Consider the following 17,136-nt stretch of genomic DNA (forward strand, 5'->3'; position numbering starts at 1 on the left):
TTTACAAATTGGCATTAATGGTTAAAAGTGATTTCGACACATTCATGGACTGTCAACAATCTCATCCACATAACACCAAGATTCAAAAATATTATAAAACCAGTTCAACATAGGCTTAAAATCTTTCATTTATCCCCTCAGTATATGGGGCCAAAAATTTACAATAAATTACCTGTTGAGATTAAAAACATTGCCTCATTCTCAAAATTTAAACAATCTTTAAAAAATTTCCATTTGAAGAGGGCATTTTACTCGTTAGAAGAATATCTGGAAGATGAGTATATTTGAACGATATTACTCCTCCCATAGGTTTGTAACTTATTATTTGCTTTATTTCTTTTGTAAGCTATTTTATGATTTAAAATGTAGTATAGTATTAGACTTTGTGACAAATCACCTGTCAAGAGAATTGATGTAATGTGATGATGTTTAATAAACATCATTGCTGTGGTGATTACCTCGACGCCAACTGTACATGCCAATCTATTGAAAAAGTAGAGTCATTCAAATATTTAGGAGTGGTCTTTGATTACCGTCTTAAGTGGTCTAGTCATATTCAATATTTAAACAGCAAAATTAGAAAATATATCTATGCTATCGGTCAGCTCAATCAGATTCTAAATGAAAGTGAAATGAAATTAATGTACTATGCTTTTGTTCAATCACTTTTATCCTTCGGAATCATAAGCTGGGGGGGGTTGTTCTAAAAGTATTTTAGAGCCATTAAACATAACACAAAAGTTAATATTAAAAATTGGTTTTGGGAAGTGCAAGCGTTACCCATCTGACACTCTCTTTAAGGATGTGTCAGTTTTAACGATCAGACAACTTTTCATAAAAAATGTTCTAAGTCATATTTTTAAAAATTATAACAACATTTTCTCCACAATTTCCCATACACATAATACTAGATATTCTACCCGAATTGGAATTTCATCACTACAACTATACAAATCATTTTCATCGACCAACTCATTTTATATTGCACCACACGTTCTATTTCGTAACTTGCAAAACAATTTTCAAAGCGTTAATCTCTTTGACTCCCCCACTTTAAACATATTCAAACGCCGTGTCAATGAGTGGTTACTTGGTCTAAGCAGGGACGAGGCTGAGCTTATCATCACAGCTGATTACAGACACAGACGCTCCTGACACGACATGCGACCTGACCATTGTACTCTGACGACTCGTTCTCCACCGCCCGCCCCACCCCCCTCTAGACACACTTTGAAAACCGCAGTACCTCTGTCACTATTACAGTTACCCTATACTATTTTTTTTTAAAACTTAATTATGCCACTAGTATTTTTTCACATGGTTTGCTCTTGTAACTCCAGTTAGACCATATCTTCACCTCATCATATCTTCGTTATTTATTTATTTAGATTTTGTTTTTGATAAATAATGTAGGCCTAATGTTTGGATGCAACTACAGTCGACGCACAGGCTCGCTGCCCATGTCGGCTTATTCTTTATAAACATGTACGCTTTTTAAACATAGATGTAATGCAAAGGTTAATTTTATGTTATTCTTTTAAGTTTACTTATGTTTTTCTCCTTTAAATATGATTTTGTGTACAAATTTCTGTAAATAATTTGTTTGAATAAAGATATAATTCATTCATTCATTCAAATAAATAAAATAAATAAATTGTTGTACCGTAGGCCTACACCTAGTTACGGAGAAATTTTTTTTTTTTACTGTAGCTTAATTTTAAAATTCCCATATTATTCTTAAGACAAATTAGAAAAAAAAAACGTTGCAGTTTGCTTGTTTCGGGATATATTTTGACCACATTTGTATGCTGTTAACATTTGAATACAAACCCCCTTTATTAGATCTGCCAATTAATGAAATGAAATGAAATGAATGAAATGAAATGAAATGCTTTATTCCCGTGAACATGATACATGTATGGAAAAAGTCAAATAAACTAATACTAGGTTAGAGTACTAAAAAATTGCAAAAATTACATGATTTGTTTGTTCCTGCAACACTCCATGCATAGAAAATAAAATAAAACCACACTTGCAAAACTCACAAAAAAACATTAAGGGAATAATATATAGGTAATGAAAATCTAACCAGGTAAATTATTGAAATTTGTTTAGTCTGCAGGTTTACAGCGGCGGAGGTATTTAAGTATAAAGATGGTTTAATAGGCCTACTGGTTTAGTCTTAAGCATTCTTATTCTTAAAAAACTAAGCCTACAGTGACAGAAGAACTATAACTTAAAAACACTTAACTTTATAACTCTATTACTGCTGACAGTTATAGAGCAGTGGATTTCTTGTAAAAATAATGTAGTCTAATCAACATACAGTACTTACAGCTTTATAATGTGTGGGTGACGGAATAGCTTCAGGTTTTGAATTTCCCTTCTGATCTTGCCAACAACATCGAGACTTTTGATTTTTTGACGGTTTAAAATTTTTACAGCAACTTTATGTTTGGTTAATTGATGTTCACCAACTAAAAGAAAAAATCAAATACAAACATTAGTCCTAACGAATATGAATATTGGGATAAATACCAGGAATCCTATATAATAAATTCAAAACAAGATCAGTTTGTTTAGTACCTACGGTATCTTTGTGCCTTTGTTTGTAAGAAAGAGCAACATTTTAATTGAATACTTAAAAAAGGTGAGAAAAAATCTTCTTACATAGCCTTTTAAGTATAAGTTTATGAATATAAAAATTAACTTTCACAACTTATGTACCTTGCTTACTTCCCTCGACGTCAATGACCTGTCTTGCAGGATAGACAGAGTCAAAAACACTAAAGATGATAAGCTCATAAGGCACATTATATAGGCTATATACGTAGGGCTTACTGAACAAACAATACTGGGTTGACTAATAGGCCTACCGATTTAGACTGGCCACATCAAAATTAGGTAAGTTAAGTGGACAGGTTGTGCAATAGAAAGATCAATGAAAATCAGAGTGAAAATGTAAAAAAAATTGCGTAACTATTTAATTTCATGATGGGTAAGCCTCTGGATCGAAAATTGAAATATAAAATGGTTTATGTTACATTTGGTGTCAAACGATCCGTGATGTAGTTAGAACAACTATTTACAGCTGTTTTGTGCCGCTGGGGCACATATTTAGATTGTCGAGTGTTAAAATAAAAAGCGCTTTCAACCGTGGATGAGTTAGTCAAGATATATAATGTCTATTACGCACGAAATGCACAAATAGAACATTTAAACGATGCAAATTTACAACATGACAGTCATGACGCAACAATCGTCCTGTATCTCGTGTGTTGGCCAAGTTGTAAATTTGTGTTGTTAACCATGTATGATAACCCAACCTAACATAACCGCCATAGCGCTGTAAGGTCCCAAATTGGACCTCTATTCAATTTTAAATTAGAGCGGGAAATGTTACCGGCAGTGTCCACCCGCCGCGCATTAGTAGCGTCTTAAGGACATAGGGTAGGGGTAGGGTGAGAGTTCTCCAGGATCGATCAACCGGCATTCGATCGGCCGGCATGTAGCTGGTCACTTCCCTCTCTTAACTACTCCCTGTTAACCCGCTCTAATTTACCAAACCCATTGGGTAAAATAAACGTGGACGACATCCCTATTCTGGACGATCACTAACTGTAAGTACCTGGGTATTAAATATAATTAAATTGATTATTATTATTTGTTGCTGTTATGTTCCTTTTTGGTGGAACTTATAGGCCACAGTTTGAGCTAAATAGCTAGATAGGTTAAAAACATCTAACAAGACTGTTTACGGGTGTTGTTAGTTGTTTCCTTGAGAGTACATTAATTCTTGGTGTAGACTAATAGATGTCTACTACCGTATTTGATTAAATATAGTGTTAGGGGACGGGTGAAACAGCTCACGTCCATCGTAACCGATAGTACCTTAGCTCTACACTTGTCATTCACAACCATGAGTTATAGTTGTTAAAGAACATATTTTATTTATTTTTTTATAAAAATTAGATTGTTAGGGGACGGGCGAAACAGCTCACCTCCATCGTAACCGATAGTAGCCTAGCTCTACACTTGTCATTCACAACCATGAGTTATAGTTGTTAAAGAACATATTTTATTTATTTTTTTATTAAAATTAGATTGTTAGGGGACGGGTGAAACAGCTCACGTCCATCGTAACCGATAGTACCTTAGCTCTACACTAACACTTGTCATTCACAACCATGAGTTATAGTTGTTAAAGAACATATTTTATTTATTCTTTTATTAAAATTAGATTGTTAGGGGACGGGCGAAACAGCTCACGTCCATCGTAACCGATAGTACCTTAGCTCTACAATTCATTCATCATCATAAATTATAGTTGTTACAGAACGCATTTTATTTAGTTAAATTGAATTACTAGGTGGCGGGCGAAAAAGCTCTCTGCTTATACAATCACTTGTTACCAATTACGATTCTTATTAGGTGACGGGCGGAACAGCCTTGTCGTGATCCGTCCCGTCTTGTGGTCTATTAATTAGTACTTATCTATTTTGATTAATTTGCTTAAAATTGATTCAAACCTCAGATATTCCCCACGTCACACCCAGGTGAAATAACCCAGGGAACCTAAGGTGTAGTTTGTTAGTCGTGAAGTCAATTTTTCTTTAGTTATTTTGATTTTGATTTATTGGCTTTTATTAAGAGGTGAAGTAACCTTTCCAGGAGTAATTTTTTTATTTTGTGAGCGTAGGTAACGCTAGTAGTAGTTTTGTTCACGGCTAACCTACGGTTCTTTCTTTTGTGACGTTTGATTAGCCTTTTAACTTTACATAAATTATAATAAAATCACAATCGGGGATTAATTAACTTTAATTTGGGCAATGATGATGACCAATGATTTACTGAATAAATGATCAAATCCTATGGTCTGAGCCCAGCCAATTAATAAATTAAACTGAACCCTGGACACACCTGACTGGTAGCAGATCCGAGGTTTATAAGGTGGAGTATTAGCCCCCCTCGGAAATAACACCTTACAGCACACTGTATTAGGGTGGCCTCCGGATGATACCAAAGAATTAAAAATAACATTAAAAACTCTTAATTTTATGTTTTATAAGTTATAACCGCTCTTCTAAGTGTTAAACGTCACCGACATCTACACGCCATTTGTAAATTTGCGTCCTTTGCTCAGTTCTCGCTGTTTAGGTCCAATTGGTAAAGCTATCTTGTTTTGAGAGATTTCTAAGTAGGCCTAGGTAAGGATTAGTGCCATCCAATGAACTTAATTTAAATTCATGTTTTCGAACACCCTAATCAAATAAGTTACGTTAAATATAATAAACCCAATTAAAATACGGTATCAATTTATTTTTTATTGGTGGGAAATATTCCCCATGCCTAACTCACCTAAAACGTTCTATAAGACGTTTTGTAAGCTGTTCCTAGACACGAACGGCACAGCAACTTTCTTAACCCTTTGGCTGCGACGGTCCGATACATATTGGACAGCGGCGCTATTGCGAAAACCGCCACGGTCCGATATATCGGACGTCTTCTAAATGTTTGTTTACTGGCCAGCTGATCGTCCAATTGTGACATATAACCTATGAGGCGATTTGTAATGAATCGGGCTACATGTAGAAACAGCTTTTGCTTTAACTTACTTTGAGTTTCGTGTCTTGTACCTACGACTTTTTTGAAAAAAGTGGCATTGCAATCATCTGTGTTTGTATAGATTGTATAGGTAGGTGTAAGGTTGTAACCCTCCGAGTGTTATTGTGTAGTGTTTTGTGTCGACGCAGCGACTCACAAACACTGTTTACGGCGAAGGCTCTATGACTGACAAAATCGGATTGAACTGGATCGAGTTAGGTATCGTTTTATTTCTCAGATTCAGAGCTTTCTCCGGAGGTCTGTCTCTAAGCGCTTTTCATTTTAGTTCCGAAAATATTGTAGCAGACAGCTGACGTGCGTATTTTTAAACAGCTTAGTTAACCTTGCACCGATGACTGATGTGTTTTATTACGTTTATCATTGTTTTAGTGTTAAAAATCAAAAGTAGTGATATACGTGGTGCATTATAAGAAGATTTAAGTGATTTTGAAGGGCTGGTTGATGATCCTGAAGAAGTAGGTAGTAATATTGATGTAAATTATCAGCCAGATTCCTAGCTATGGTTAGGCTATGCATTCTTAGCTAAACGCTATGTACTGAAATCTGTTTTTTGCCCATAACTTATTTATTTGCAAATCTACTTCCTTATATTATTATATATTTGTAATCCTCATAAAATTTAGAACAAAGTGGCTATTTTCAAATATTTATAGGCCTATATTTATACAATTTCATTGAGCGCAAACTTATTTTTATTTTTTGAAAATTTTCCAAAATATTTTTTTTTTACCTAAAAATTTTTTTTAAACCAATGTTCCTTATGTTTTATGTATAATATTGAAGCCCATGATTTTCCAAACAAAATGGTATATAGAACAGTACAATTAACATTGTTTTCAAGCTTCTCAGATCCGTTTTAATATAACCTTGCAAATGAGCAAAAAATAGGCAGACATTAAGGCCAAAACAAGGGACACTCGGAGGGTTAAAACTAAGTGATAAGAGTAGGCCTAGGCCTATGTGCTTAGGCCTTAAGTCTTTTTCTCAAAAAAGCACCGCTGTGAGCACTCTTTCCAGTGCTTTTGAGAGAGTGGGTAAGTTTGCTATGGGCCTGTAGTTACCTGGGTTCATTTTGTCACCTGCTTTAAATTTAGGAATGATCTTGGCTACTTTGAGTTTGGATGGGACTTCTGCTTGCAGGATTGATGTGTTTATTAAGTGTAAGAGTGGTTCTTTTATTTCGTCAGTAGAATATTTTACTATTTTCCCCGTTATATCGTCAAAGCCTGCAGAGTTTGTTGAGTTGAGCTTGGAAAGAATTTTTTCGAGTTCAGGGGTTGTAATTGTATTGAAACTGTCCAGAGGAGTGATGTCAAGATCTGTTGGGTCTTCAGCTGTGTGATTTAGACTTTGTTGTGATGTCGTAGGTCCCAAAAACGTGTTGTTAAAGATGTTGCTTATGTGATACGGATCAGTGACTATTTTATTGTTATGTAGTAGTTTGTAGTTCTCTTGTGGTGTATCTTGTATTTTATTCCTCTCTTCATTTATTGTGTTCCATACCATTTTTACTTTGTTGTCAGCTTCTTGTATTCTTTGTATTGTTTGTAGTTTCTTTTTATTCCTCACATCCGTGTCGTATTCTTTCTTTAGTCTTGAGAAGTTTTCTTTATCCTCAGGAAGTCCAGTGTCCATATATTTGTGTTGGGCCTTAAGCATGGTTTCTTTTAGTGCTAGTGTGTTTTCATCCCAGAATTTTCTTTTTCTATGGCCCGTTGTTTTTCTTTGTATCTTTGGCATTACTTTATCTATTTTGTAGGTTATGGTTTTTAGGAGTGAATTGTATTTGCTATCAATTTGTTGGGGTTCATAGATTGAGGTCCAGTCTGTGTGGCTCAGCTGCTCTTTAAGCTGCTCAAGGTTTGTCTTTGTGTAGCTTCTAGTGGATTTGTAGACTGAGGTTTCATACTTCATGTCAAAACTTATTTCACAGAATAAAGAGTGGTGGTCAAAAAGTGAGCTTGGGTGTGCTGTGGTATTTACCTTGCGTGGTTCTATATTTAGGTAGCATCCATCTATACTTGTGATTGATTTTTGGGTTTTTCTGGTATATCGTAGATGTAGCAATCATATTCTGCAAGTAGGTTTTCAAGGTCCTTGTAGCATGGTTTGTCTTTAACTCGTATGTCTGTATTTGTATCTCCTAGTATAATGATGTTGCATTTATTTGTGCAGTGTTGTTCCAGAAGGAGCCCCATTTTTATTAGAAATTCATTTTCTGTTTTGTAGTCTGGTGATCTGTAGGTTCCAATTATGATGGTGTTGGTCTGTTTTTGTGTGATATTTATAGCAACTGTTTCAAAGATTTTTTCTTCTGCCTGGGTTTGATCTGTTAGTACTATTTTTTCAATATTCAGTCTCAAGTTCTTCTTTTTATAAGGCGCTATGCCTCCCCATAGATATTCAGTTCTGCAGAATTCGGTGACAAGTTTGTACCCTGGTATATTTGTACAATTTAGCTCATTTAGTCTGAGTCCATGCTCTGACAGAATCAGTATGTCTGGCGAATGAGGTTGTATTTCTATTAGGAGTTTGTCAATTTTTCCTTGCAGGCCTCTCTGTACATTAAGATGAAAAATTTTTAGTTTCTTATATTTAGCACTGTTTTTTTTATAATCTATGTTTTCTGTTTGATTGTTTTTTTGCACAGACTGGGTTTCTGTGTTGGGGGTGGAAACAAAAATATCTATATTAGGAGTGGAGGCGGGGCTTTCTAAGTTGGGGGTGGGGACGAGGCTTTCTTTGAGTTTGGGTGAGGGTTTGGTCTACATGTGCCTCCAACGAGCTCTTGGATTTGTTGGTCACGGTCTTCAGTTTCTTCGCCTTCGTCCTGTTTTTCCTTGTTTAGCTGTCTCTCATTGGTGTAGGTTGCGTTTGTCCTGGTCCTGTGTCGCAGCTCTTCCGCTTCTTCTTCAGTGCTGTAGCTTCTGTCTATCTCTTGACACTCTAAAGTGTTCACGATGCAATCAGCTAGTAGTTTCGCTCCATCCCTATTTAGGTGTAACCCATCCCAACTAAGGTGAGTCTTATTCAGTATGTTAGAGTTATCTATGAAGTTAATTTTTAGCTCGGTACACATGAATTTTAGTGCTTTATTTGTTTCTCCTAAGAATGTTTTGCTGATGTTTTCTCTTATGGGTATTGAGTTTACATACCATTTTGTGTTTGGGAATCGTTTGATGTTTTGCTCAAGCGTAAGCCATAATGGCCGCATAACATGGTTTGGGGTTTGTGATGAGGGTAAGTTATTTGTTCCCATGTTAATGAGTACTTTGTCTGGCATTGTCATTTGACTTGCCAGGAATCTGCTCGCGTCTTGAATCCTTCCCCCTGGTATTATCTTGATACTGGCATCAATTTTTTCATTAATGAGCTTTGCCGAAGTTTTTAGAAGCGAGTCACCAATCAGGAGTGGGCATTTCGGGTAATCATTATGATTGATGGGAGGTTTTGTAGAGGGTCCGGTTTGGTCAGGTCTGCCACTAGTATGAGCTTTTCCTAGGTTATCGTTTGTTTCATGCTTTGTAATACGGATTTTGTTATTAGAGGTTGGGTTTTCAGCCTGTTTATTTTTAGGGCATTCCTTTGTTTTTGTTGAGTCTGCTTTGGTTTCATGATTTGACCTACATTTAGTGCTATACAAATCACTGTCTCTTTTTGTGTTATTTAATTCATCATTGTTGATTACAGTTAGGTTAAGTTCATTTGGCTTTGTAAGGCTGTATATTAAATTCTCTAGTTTGTATGTAACTTGTGTTTTTTTTTGCTATTACTTCAGATAGTCTGTCATTTTCTTTTTTAAGAGAGTCATTTTCTTCTTTAAGTAGCCTACACTTATGTCTTCTAAAAGAATCTTTACTATCTCCTCATATTGTTGGGGGTTGTTTGTGTCATTTGCTTGAGTTGGCTTTAGGGTCTTACATATGTTACAAACCCATGTCATCTTAAAGTTTTCATCCTGGCATAATTTTTCATATTGTTGCTCACTTATGCCTATACATTCAATATGATGCCATTTGTCATTGTTGCAGTCACATGCAAGTGCTTTGTCAGTCTCTTCAACCTCAACATTGCATACTGCGCATGTGAATATCTTTTCTCCTTCATCATCACTTTTGCTTAGTTGTTCATTTTTTCGTGTTTGCCTAGTTTTTGTTTTCTTAGTTGTTTTTGGAGGCATGATGAGTTGCTGCAGTGAGTAAGTTTAGGCTATGGGTCGGGACTTTGGATTTTGTGGTTGACTCAGTCTGGATGGCCAGGAAAGTACATGTGTGGAGGTCTTTGGTTTCAATAGTGGGTTTTGACATGCAACCACTTAAAATTGTGGCGGCGAAAGGGTTTTAAATGACTTTTTTGTCGCCGAGGCTTCCTTTGTCCCCTACAATCGGATATACTGGTACCTAAATTATCAGCAATAACCCCTACAATCGGATATAGGCCTACCTATCAGCAATAACCCCTACCATTTAGGGGGCTGGTGGGAATTTGGGTGGGGGAAAAACTTGCTTAAACATCGTGACAGGGCAGTTCCTTTACTAGACACCTTGTGTAGACTAACCAAACCGTAATCTAGATATGGTGTCTAGTAATCCAGGTAATGGTGTGTAGTAATCTAGGCTTGGTGACTAGTAATCTCATTGAGGTGTCTAGTAGCCTAAATGAAACTGCCCTGCCACGATGTTTACGTGAGTTTGGTAGGTAATTATTTGATATGTCTACAACGCGATATCATGTAATTTTTTGATGTCCACTTACAGTTTTTTCACGCTGAATAAAAAAATGCAATAAGTTTTTGTTAGAGGGATTCCTAAGTGGCCGAGCAGTTAAATAATTAATATTAAGCTTCAGTTTTGTTGAGTTATTCACATATTTGTGGTTTGGACGAGTCCAAGTTCGAGTGGCAACTAACACTGAAAGGGGAGGAAGGTTTGTGGAGTGTAAACATGTCAGTTGTTTACATTCGATACTAAACAGACAAAACCAAACACGACGCAATGAGAGCAGAATTACAATATGCAATAGGCCTAGGCCTAATTAATTTGATTTGTAAAAGCAAATGGACTTTGGTGCCGTTTACAAAATACAATAAATCAACTGTGATACATAAATTATTAATCAAATCAACATGAATTATAAACAAATTGAATTTACTCTAGTAAAATGCCAGTAATAGAAGCTAGGCCACTGCCGACATGATTGTTCTCATTCCACTCATTCCAACCCTCAACGTCAAGCGACCTTAAAAGCATTAAACTCTTACGAATTCAACTCCAGGCTCGTGTGGGATTGTCTTGCTTCTGTGTCTGAGTTGGGTAGGAGAAATGACCTTACGCTTTGCTGGGTGCCAGGACACTCAGGCATTAAAGGAAATGAAGCTGCAGACAGTATGGAAAATACTGCCTCTGCGACATCATTAATAGGCCCACAACCCTTCTGCGGCATCTCACGAAACAGTGTATGTTCTGCGATTGCGTCATGGGCCAAGGAAAAGCATCGCAAACGCTGGGTCGATTTTCCCCTTCTAAGGGTCAGCAAGCTTACTCTGTTTAGGCCTTCCAAAAAGGTTGCCTGTGACCTCTTGAGACTAGACAGACGAAGAATTAAATTAATTGTTGAACTGATAACTGGTCATGGAAGATTCAGGAAACATCTACAACGGATGGGCTTATATGATGGTGAACCGATCTGTAGGTACTGTGATAGGTCAGAAGAGACAGCTGATCACTTACTCTTTGATTGTAACGGGCTCTCTGACGCTAGATCGACAACTCTTGGAAATATAGCTAGAGGTATATCTTTCTGAGGATGAACTAATTGGGAAGCTACAGGCATTCATTGGGCGCCTCAACTTGTAGGTCAACAAGAAAGCAATTAAGTATCTGGGGTGCGCAATAATTCGATTTCGGATGAAGTGCTTTAAGGTCCCGACCTGCCCCTGTCAGATAAGATAAGATAAGAACCCTCAACGTCGTCTGTTATGGACGTAGCATAGTGCATAATCCCTTAGTACATAAGGTACATAATCCCATTGTGTATAAAAGTGAAAACGTGCAATGATTTGATTTGACAGTGCATAATTTCATGTATTCAGCAAACTAATAAATAATATTAACTTATGTGTAATAAGGAAACCAACAATGAGAGATTCCATGCTTGGTAACAATATTTTCTTTAGCCCTAAGACATATTGCAGGGTAATTATATCGACCTCCGGACCTCACGCGAAATTAAAAATTTTTTTTTCCAAAATGTTCGAAATTTCACGCTGATTTCAAAAATGATTGTCGTTTTTTTCGGAAACGTCCCGTTTTCCCGGAAAATGGGAAAAACGGGAAAAATATTCTTTTGCTCAAAACCCATGTTGTGGGTACTCAAATTGTGCGGAATTTCCTCTTGAACAAGAATATGTAAATTTTATTACGATCGGACCACTATTAAGTAAAATATCACCGAAAAACGGGAGAACGGGGAAATTTTTCTTTGCTCAAAACCCATGTTGTAGGTACTCCTGAACAAGAATATGTAGTTTTTATTACTATCGCTTTTAAGTAAAACATCACCGGACAGGTTACCTAACCTAACATAACCTAACTTAGGTTTGGATTAGGTTAGGTTAGGTTAGGTTAGGTTAGGATAGGTTAGGTTAAGTTAGGTTAGGTTAGGTTAGGTTAAGTTTGGTTAGGTTAGGTTGGTTTAGGTTAGGTTGAGTTTCGTTAGGTTAGGTTAAGTTAGGTTAGGTTGGTTTAGGTTAGTTTGAGTTTCGTTAGGTTAGGTTAGGTTAGGTTAGGTTAGGTTAGGTTAGGTTAGTTTAGGTTAGGTTAAGTTAGTTTAGGTTAGGTTAGGTTAAGTTTGGTTAGGTTAATTTGGTTAGCTTAAGTTAGTTTAGATTAGTTTACTTACAATACTCATGTTATTGATAAACTAACCCAACCTAACCTAACTTAGGAACTTAGGTTAGGTTAGGATAGGTTAGTTTAGGTTAGGTTAGTTTAGGTTAGGTTAGTTTAGGTTAAGTTTGGTTAGGTTAGGTTAGTTTAGGTTAGTTTACTTACAATACTCATGTTATTAATAAACTTACCTAACCTAACCTAAGTTCCTAAGTTAGGTTAGGTTAAGTTAGGTTAGGTACACTAAACCAACCTAACCTAACCAAACTTAACCTAACCTAACGAAACTCAACCTAACCTAAACCAACTTAACTTAACCTAACCTAACTTAACTTAACCTAACCTAACCTAAACTAAACTAACTTAACCTAAACTAACCTAACCTAACCTAACCTAACATAACCTAACCTAACTTAACCTAACCTAACCTAATCCAAACCTAAGTTAGGTTATGTTAGGTTAGGTAACCTGTCCGGTGATGTTTTACTTAAAAGCGATAGTAATAAAAACTACATATTCTTGTTCAGGAGTACCTACAACATGGGTTTTGAGCAAAGAAAAATTTCCCCGTTCTCCCGTTTTTCGGTGATATTTTACTTAATAGTGGTCCGATCGTAATAAAATTTACATATTCTTGTTCAAGAGGAAATTCCGCACAATTTGAGTACCCACAACATGGGTTTTGAGCAAAAGAATATTTTTCCCGTTTTTCCCATTTTCCGGGAAAACGGGACGTTTCCGAAAAAAACGACAATCATTTTTGAAATCAGCGTGAAATTTCGAACATTTTGGAAAAAAAAATTTTTAATTTCGCGTGAGGTCCGGAGGTCGATATAATTACCCTTTATTATTGAAACCCTTTTATATTAGGCTACATTAAGCGCAGCTAATCTAATCTAATCTAATCCAACCTAACCTAACCCAACCTTAATATTAATTTTTAAATCACATTCTATCAGAAAAGGCATGTGAGGAAGACAGGTCGGACTTTATGCGGATAAAAACTTAAAGGTTAGGTTATAATGAACCGACTCTTTAATTTATGGTAACTTCCAGACTGTTTTTGCACAATTAAATAGTGGGTGAAAAGCAATGAAATAACGATATCAAAAATGCGTAAGCCTTCCTCACATGCCTAAATAAGAACTAATTAACTTATTTGGTTTCAAAACAAATTGATTTCATTCCGCATTAAGTTTAAGTTTAGTATAAACAGCTGTTTGCTCTCCCTCCTCCCTCAGTCCTCAGTCCACATACAGACCTGTCCAGACCACGCCATATTACCATCAGTACCGCTCAATGAACCTTAGATTCATAATTTTAACCTTACGGCCACTTAGGAATCTCTCCGACTAAAACTGATTGCACTTTTCGATTCAGCGTGAAAAAAACTGTAGGCCTAGGCCTAAGTATGCATCTAAAAATTACAGGATATCGCGTTGTAGATATATACTTATCAAATATTTGCCATGAGTTTTTCAGGCGTGATGTCTACAGGAAGCCTCGGCGACAAAAAAGTCATTTGAGAAAGTTGTAGGCCCTAGTGTTGGTGTATATGAACAGTTTTAAAACGTCTTAACTTATAGGGTGACTTAAATAACGTTTTAGGTGAGTTGGGCGTCGGAAATAATAACCAAATTAAGTTATTAAGTTTATGACTAGATTATGCCTAGACCTACATAAAAACGTTAACTTAACCCTCCAAGTGTCCATAGTTTAGGCCTTAACCCTCCAAGTGTCCATAGTTTAGGCCTTAATGTCCACCTATTTTTGGCGCATTTGCAAGGTTTTATTAAAACGGATCTGAGAAGCTTAAAACAATGTTAATTCTAATGTTCTATATACCATTTTGTATGGAAAATCATGGGCTTCAATATTATATATAAAACATAAGGAACATTTCAAAAAAAAAAAAATTTTTAGGTAAAAAAAATATAATTTCAAAAATTTTCAAAAAAAAAAATAAGTTCGCGCTCAATGAAATTGTATAAATTATAGGCCTATAAATATTTGAAAATAGCCACTTTGTTCTAAATTTTATGAGGATTACAAATATATAATAATATAAGGAAGTAGATTTGCAAATAAATAAGTTATGGGCAAAAAACTGATTTCAGTACATAGCGTTTAGCTAAGAATGCATAGCCTAACCATAGCTAGGAATCTGGCTGATAATTTACATCAATATCACTACCTACTTCTTCAGGATCATCAACCAGCACTTCAAAACCACATAAATCTTCTTATAATGCACCACGTATATCACTACTTTTGATTTTTAACACTAAAACAATGATAAACGTAATAAAACACATCAGTCATCGGTCCGGGGGAACCTAGCTGTTTACAAATACACGCACGTCAGCTGTCTGCATCAATTATGATCGGCTAGGAGAAAAATACAGCGCTGAGACAGACATCTGGAGACAGCTTAGAATGTAACGGAAAGAACGATACCTAACTCGATCCAGTTCAATCCGATTCAGTCAGTTTTTAGAGCCTTCGCCGTAAACGATGTCTGCTTGTCGAAAAATCGGCAAGTAACACTATACAAAGTGTGGTGCTTGCCGAATTTTCGTCAAGTAACACTGGGAGGGTTAATGTCCACCTATTTTTGGCGCATTTGCAAGGTTTTATTAAAACGGATCTGAGAAGCTTAAAACAATGTTAATTCTAATGTTCTATATACCATTTTGTTTGGAAAATCATGGGCTTCAATATTATATATAAAACATAAGGAACATTTTTCCAAAAAAAAAATTTTTAGGTAAAAAAAATATAATTTTGAAAATTTTCAAAAAAAAAATAAGTTCGCGCTCAATGAAATTGTATAAATTATAGGCCTATAAATATTTGAAAATAGCCACTTTGTTCTAAATTTTATGAGGATTACAAATATATAATAATATAAGGAAGTAGATTTGCAAATAAATAAGTTATGGGCAAAAAACTGATTTCAGTACATAGCGTTTAGCTAAGAATGCATAGCCTAACCATAGCTAGGAATCTGGCTGATAATTTACATCAATATCACTACCTATTTCTTCAGGATCATCAACAAGCACTTCAAAACCACTTAAATCTTCTTATAATGCACCACGTATATCACTACTTTTGATTTTTAACACTAAAACAATGATAAACGTAATAAAACACATCAGTCATCGGTCCGGGGGAACCTAGCTGTTTACAAATACACGCACGTCAGCTGTCTGCTACAATATTTTCGGAACTAAAATGAATAGCGCTTAGAGACAGACCTCTGGAGAAAGCTTAGAATATTACGGAAAGAACGATACCTAACTCGATCCAGTTCAATCCGATTCAGTCAGTCATAGAGCCTTCGCCGTAAACGATGTCTGCGTGTCGAAAAATCGACAAGTAACACTACACAAAGTGTGCTGCTTGTCGAATTTTCGTCAAGTAACACTGGGAGGGTTAAGTTAGTTAAGGCCTAAGTTACAGTTATAATTTTTTTTTTAGTTTTCCTGCCTCACGGAATGGGGAGTCTCACTTTGGAGTCCAAAATAGGTAGGCCTAGGCCTATATGGTCACTTAAAATTATGGGTCAAATAGGCCTAGGTTATCAACAAACTAACTAGGCTGAGGTTACTGCCAAATAACAGGGATATAATGGTGTTCAATAATTTGCATTTCCTTACCTTTCACGTTTCCAAAGCTCCCATGACCTATTGTTTTTCCCAGAGTATAATGGCCTATTTTTAAAACTGGTGGAACTCCTTGAGTTTTTTCAGACATGTTCGATAAATTAATAAAAATTGGAATCCATTACATATCTGTAGAAGACCGCGGCCAGTTCATTACGATTGTCGTTCAATTATGAGCGAAGGCCTAGCATAACTACTGTACGCGAATTCAAAACTGCGCAGCACTTGACTTGTTTACATTAAACTAGGTTTGTTTAGGAAGGAACTGAGTTGAAAACAAAAGGTCACAACAATTCCACTAAGCTTACTTCTCCAGCTGATTATTATTATTATTCATGTAAACTGAATAAGAAATAAGCCGAACTCCTATCCAAACCAATACTAAAAATAATATTTTAACAAAAACTAGAAAAGGAAAGACTAGGCTATTGTTATTGTTCGCTAAACCGAACACGCCATTGGTCAATACGAATACGATGACTTGACATTGTTTGGCAATAGACAAGACAAGACAATATGGCGGCCTTCATAGGCGTCTTACTGTTGTAGGGAAAGGAAGGCAGAATGTCTGCCAAATAGTAACTTGTAGTAAAATTACGTTCTAAATACAGTAGGCCTAAACAATAAAAATATCTAGTTGCAATGTACTTACTTTTTACTTTTCCAAATGTTCCCACGCCGAGAGTTTGTCCTAATATATAGTGTCCTATTTTAACAATCGGCTGAACACCCTGAGATTTTTCACCCATTTTACAAAACTAATTCGTTTGTTTATCCCAAAATGATTTACTTTGCAGGAATATAGGTAATAATTTATTCGAGCTTCAAATATCCATAAAAGCTAAGCTGTTCACTATCCGCAATTAAAACACGATGACTTTCTTAATATCTTGGATAATATCATATAAACATTATGATGGGATTAGGTGAGGAAGGAATGCTTGTCGCTACGTAGT

General features: G+C 35.8%; 1 protein-coding gene across 3 annotated transcripts in view; it reads right to left on the reverse strand.

The window, feature by feature from the left end:
• Positions 1 to 17,136, reverse strand: part of LOC129005581 (5'-AMP-activated protein kinase catalytic subunit alpha-2) — a 142,576-nt gene extending 125,440 nt beyond the window's left edge. For 2 of the 3 annotated variants that reach the window (XM_054434506.1, XM_054434504.1), the window contains exons 1-2: positions 16,833 to 17,136; positions 2,336 to 2,477 (exon numbers count right to left, since the gene is read on the reverse strand). In XM_054434506.1, coding sequence (XP_054290481.1) covers positions 2,336 to 2,477; positions 16,833 to 16,929 — 239 coding nt within the window. In that variant the 5' untranslated portion in view covers positions 16,930 to 17,136. Of the gene's footprint in view, positions 1 to 2,335; positions 2,478 to 16,174; positions 16,630 to 16,832 lie in introns of those variants that run through there. The other variant, XM_054434505.1, reaches the window with a different exon arrangement.

Source organism: Macrosteles quadrilineatus, unplaced genomic scaffold (assembly GCF_028750875.1).
Source record: "Macrosteles quadrilineatus isolate MER2022 unplaced genomic scaffold, UCM_ALF_1.0 Scaffold_24__1_contigs__length_1734639, whole genome shotgun sequence".
Taxonomy (NCBI): domain Eukaryota; kingdom Metazoa; phylum Arthropoda; class Insecta; order Hemiptera; family Cicadellidae; genus Macrosteles; species Macrosteles quadrilineatus.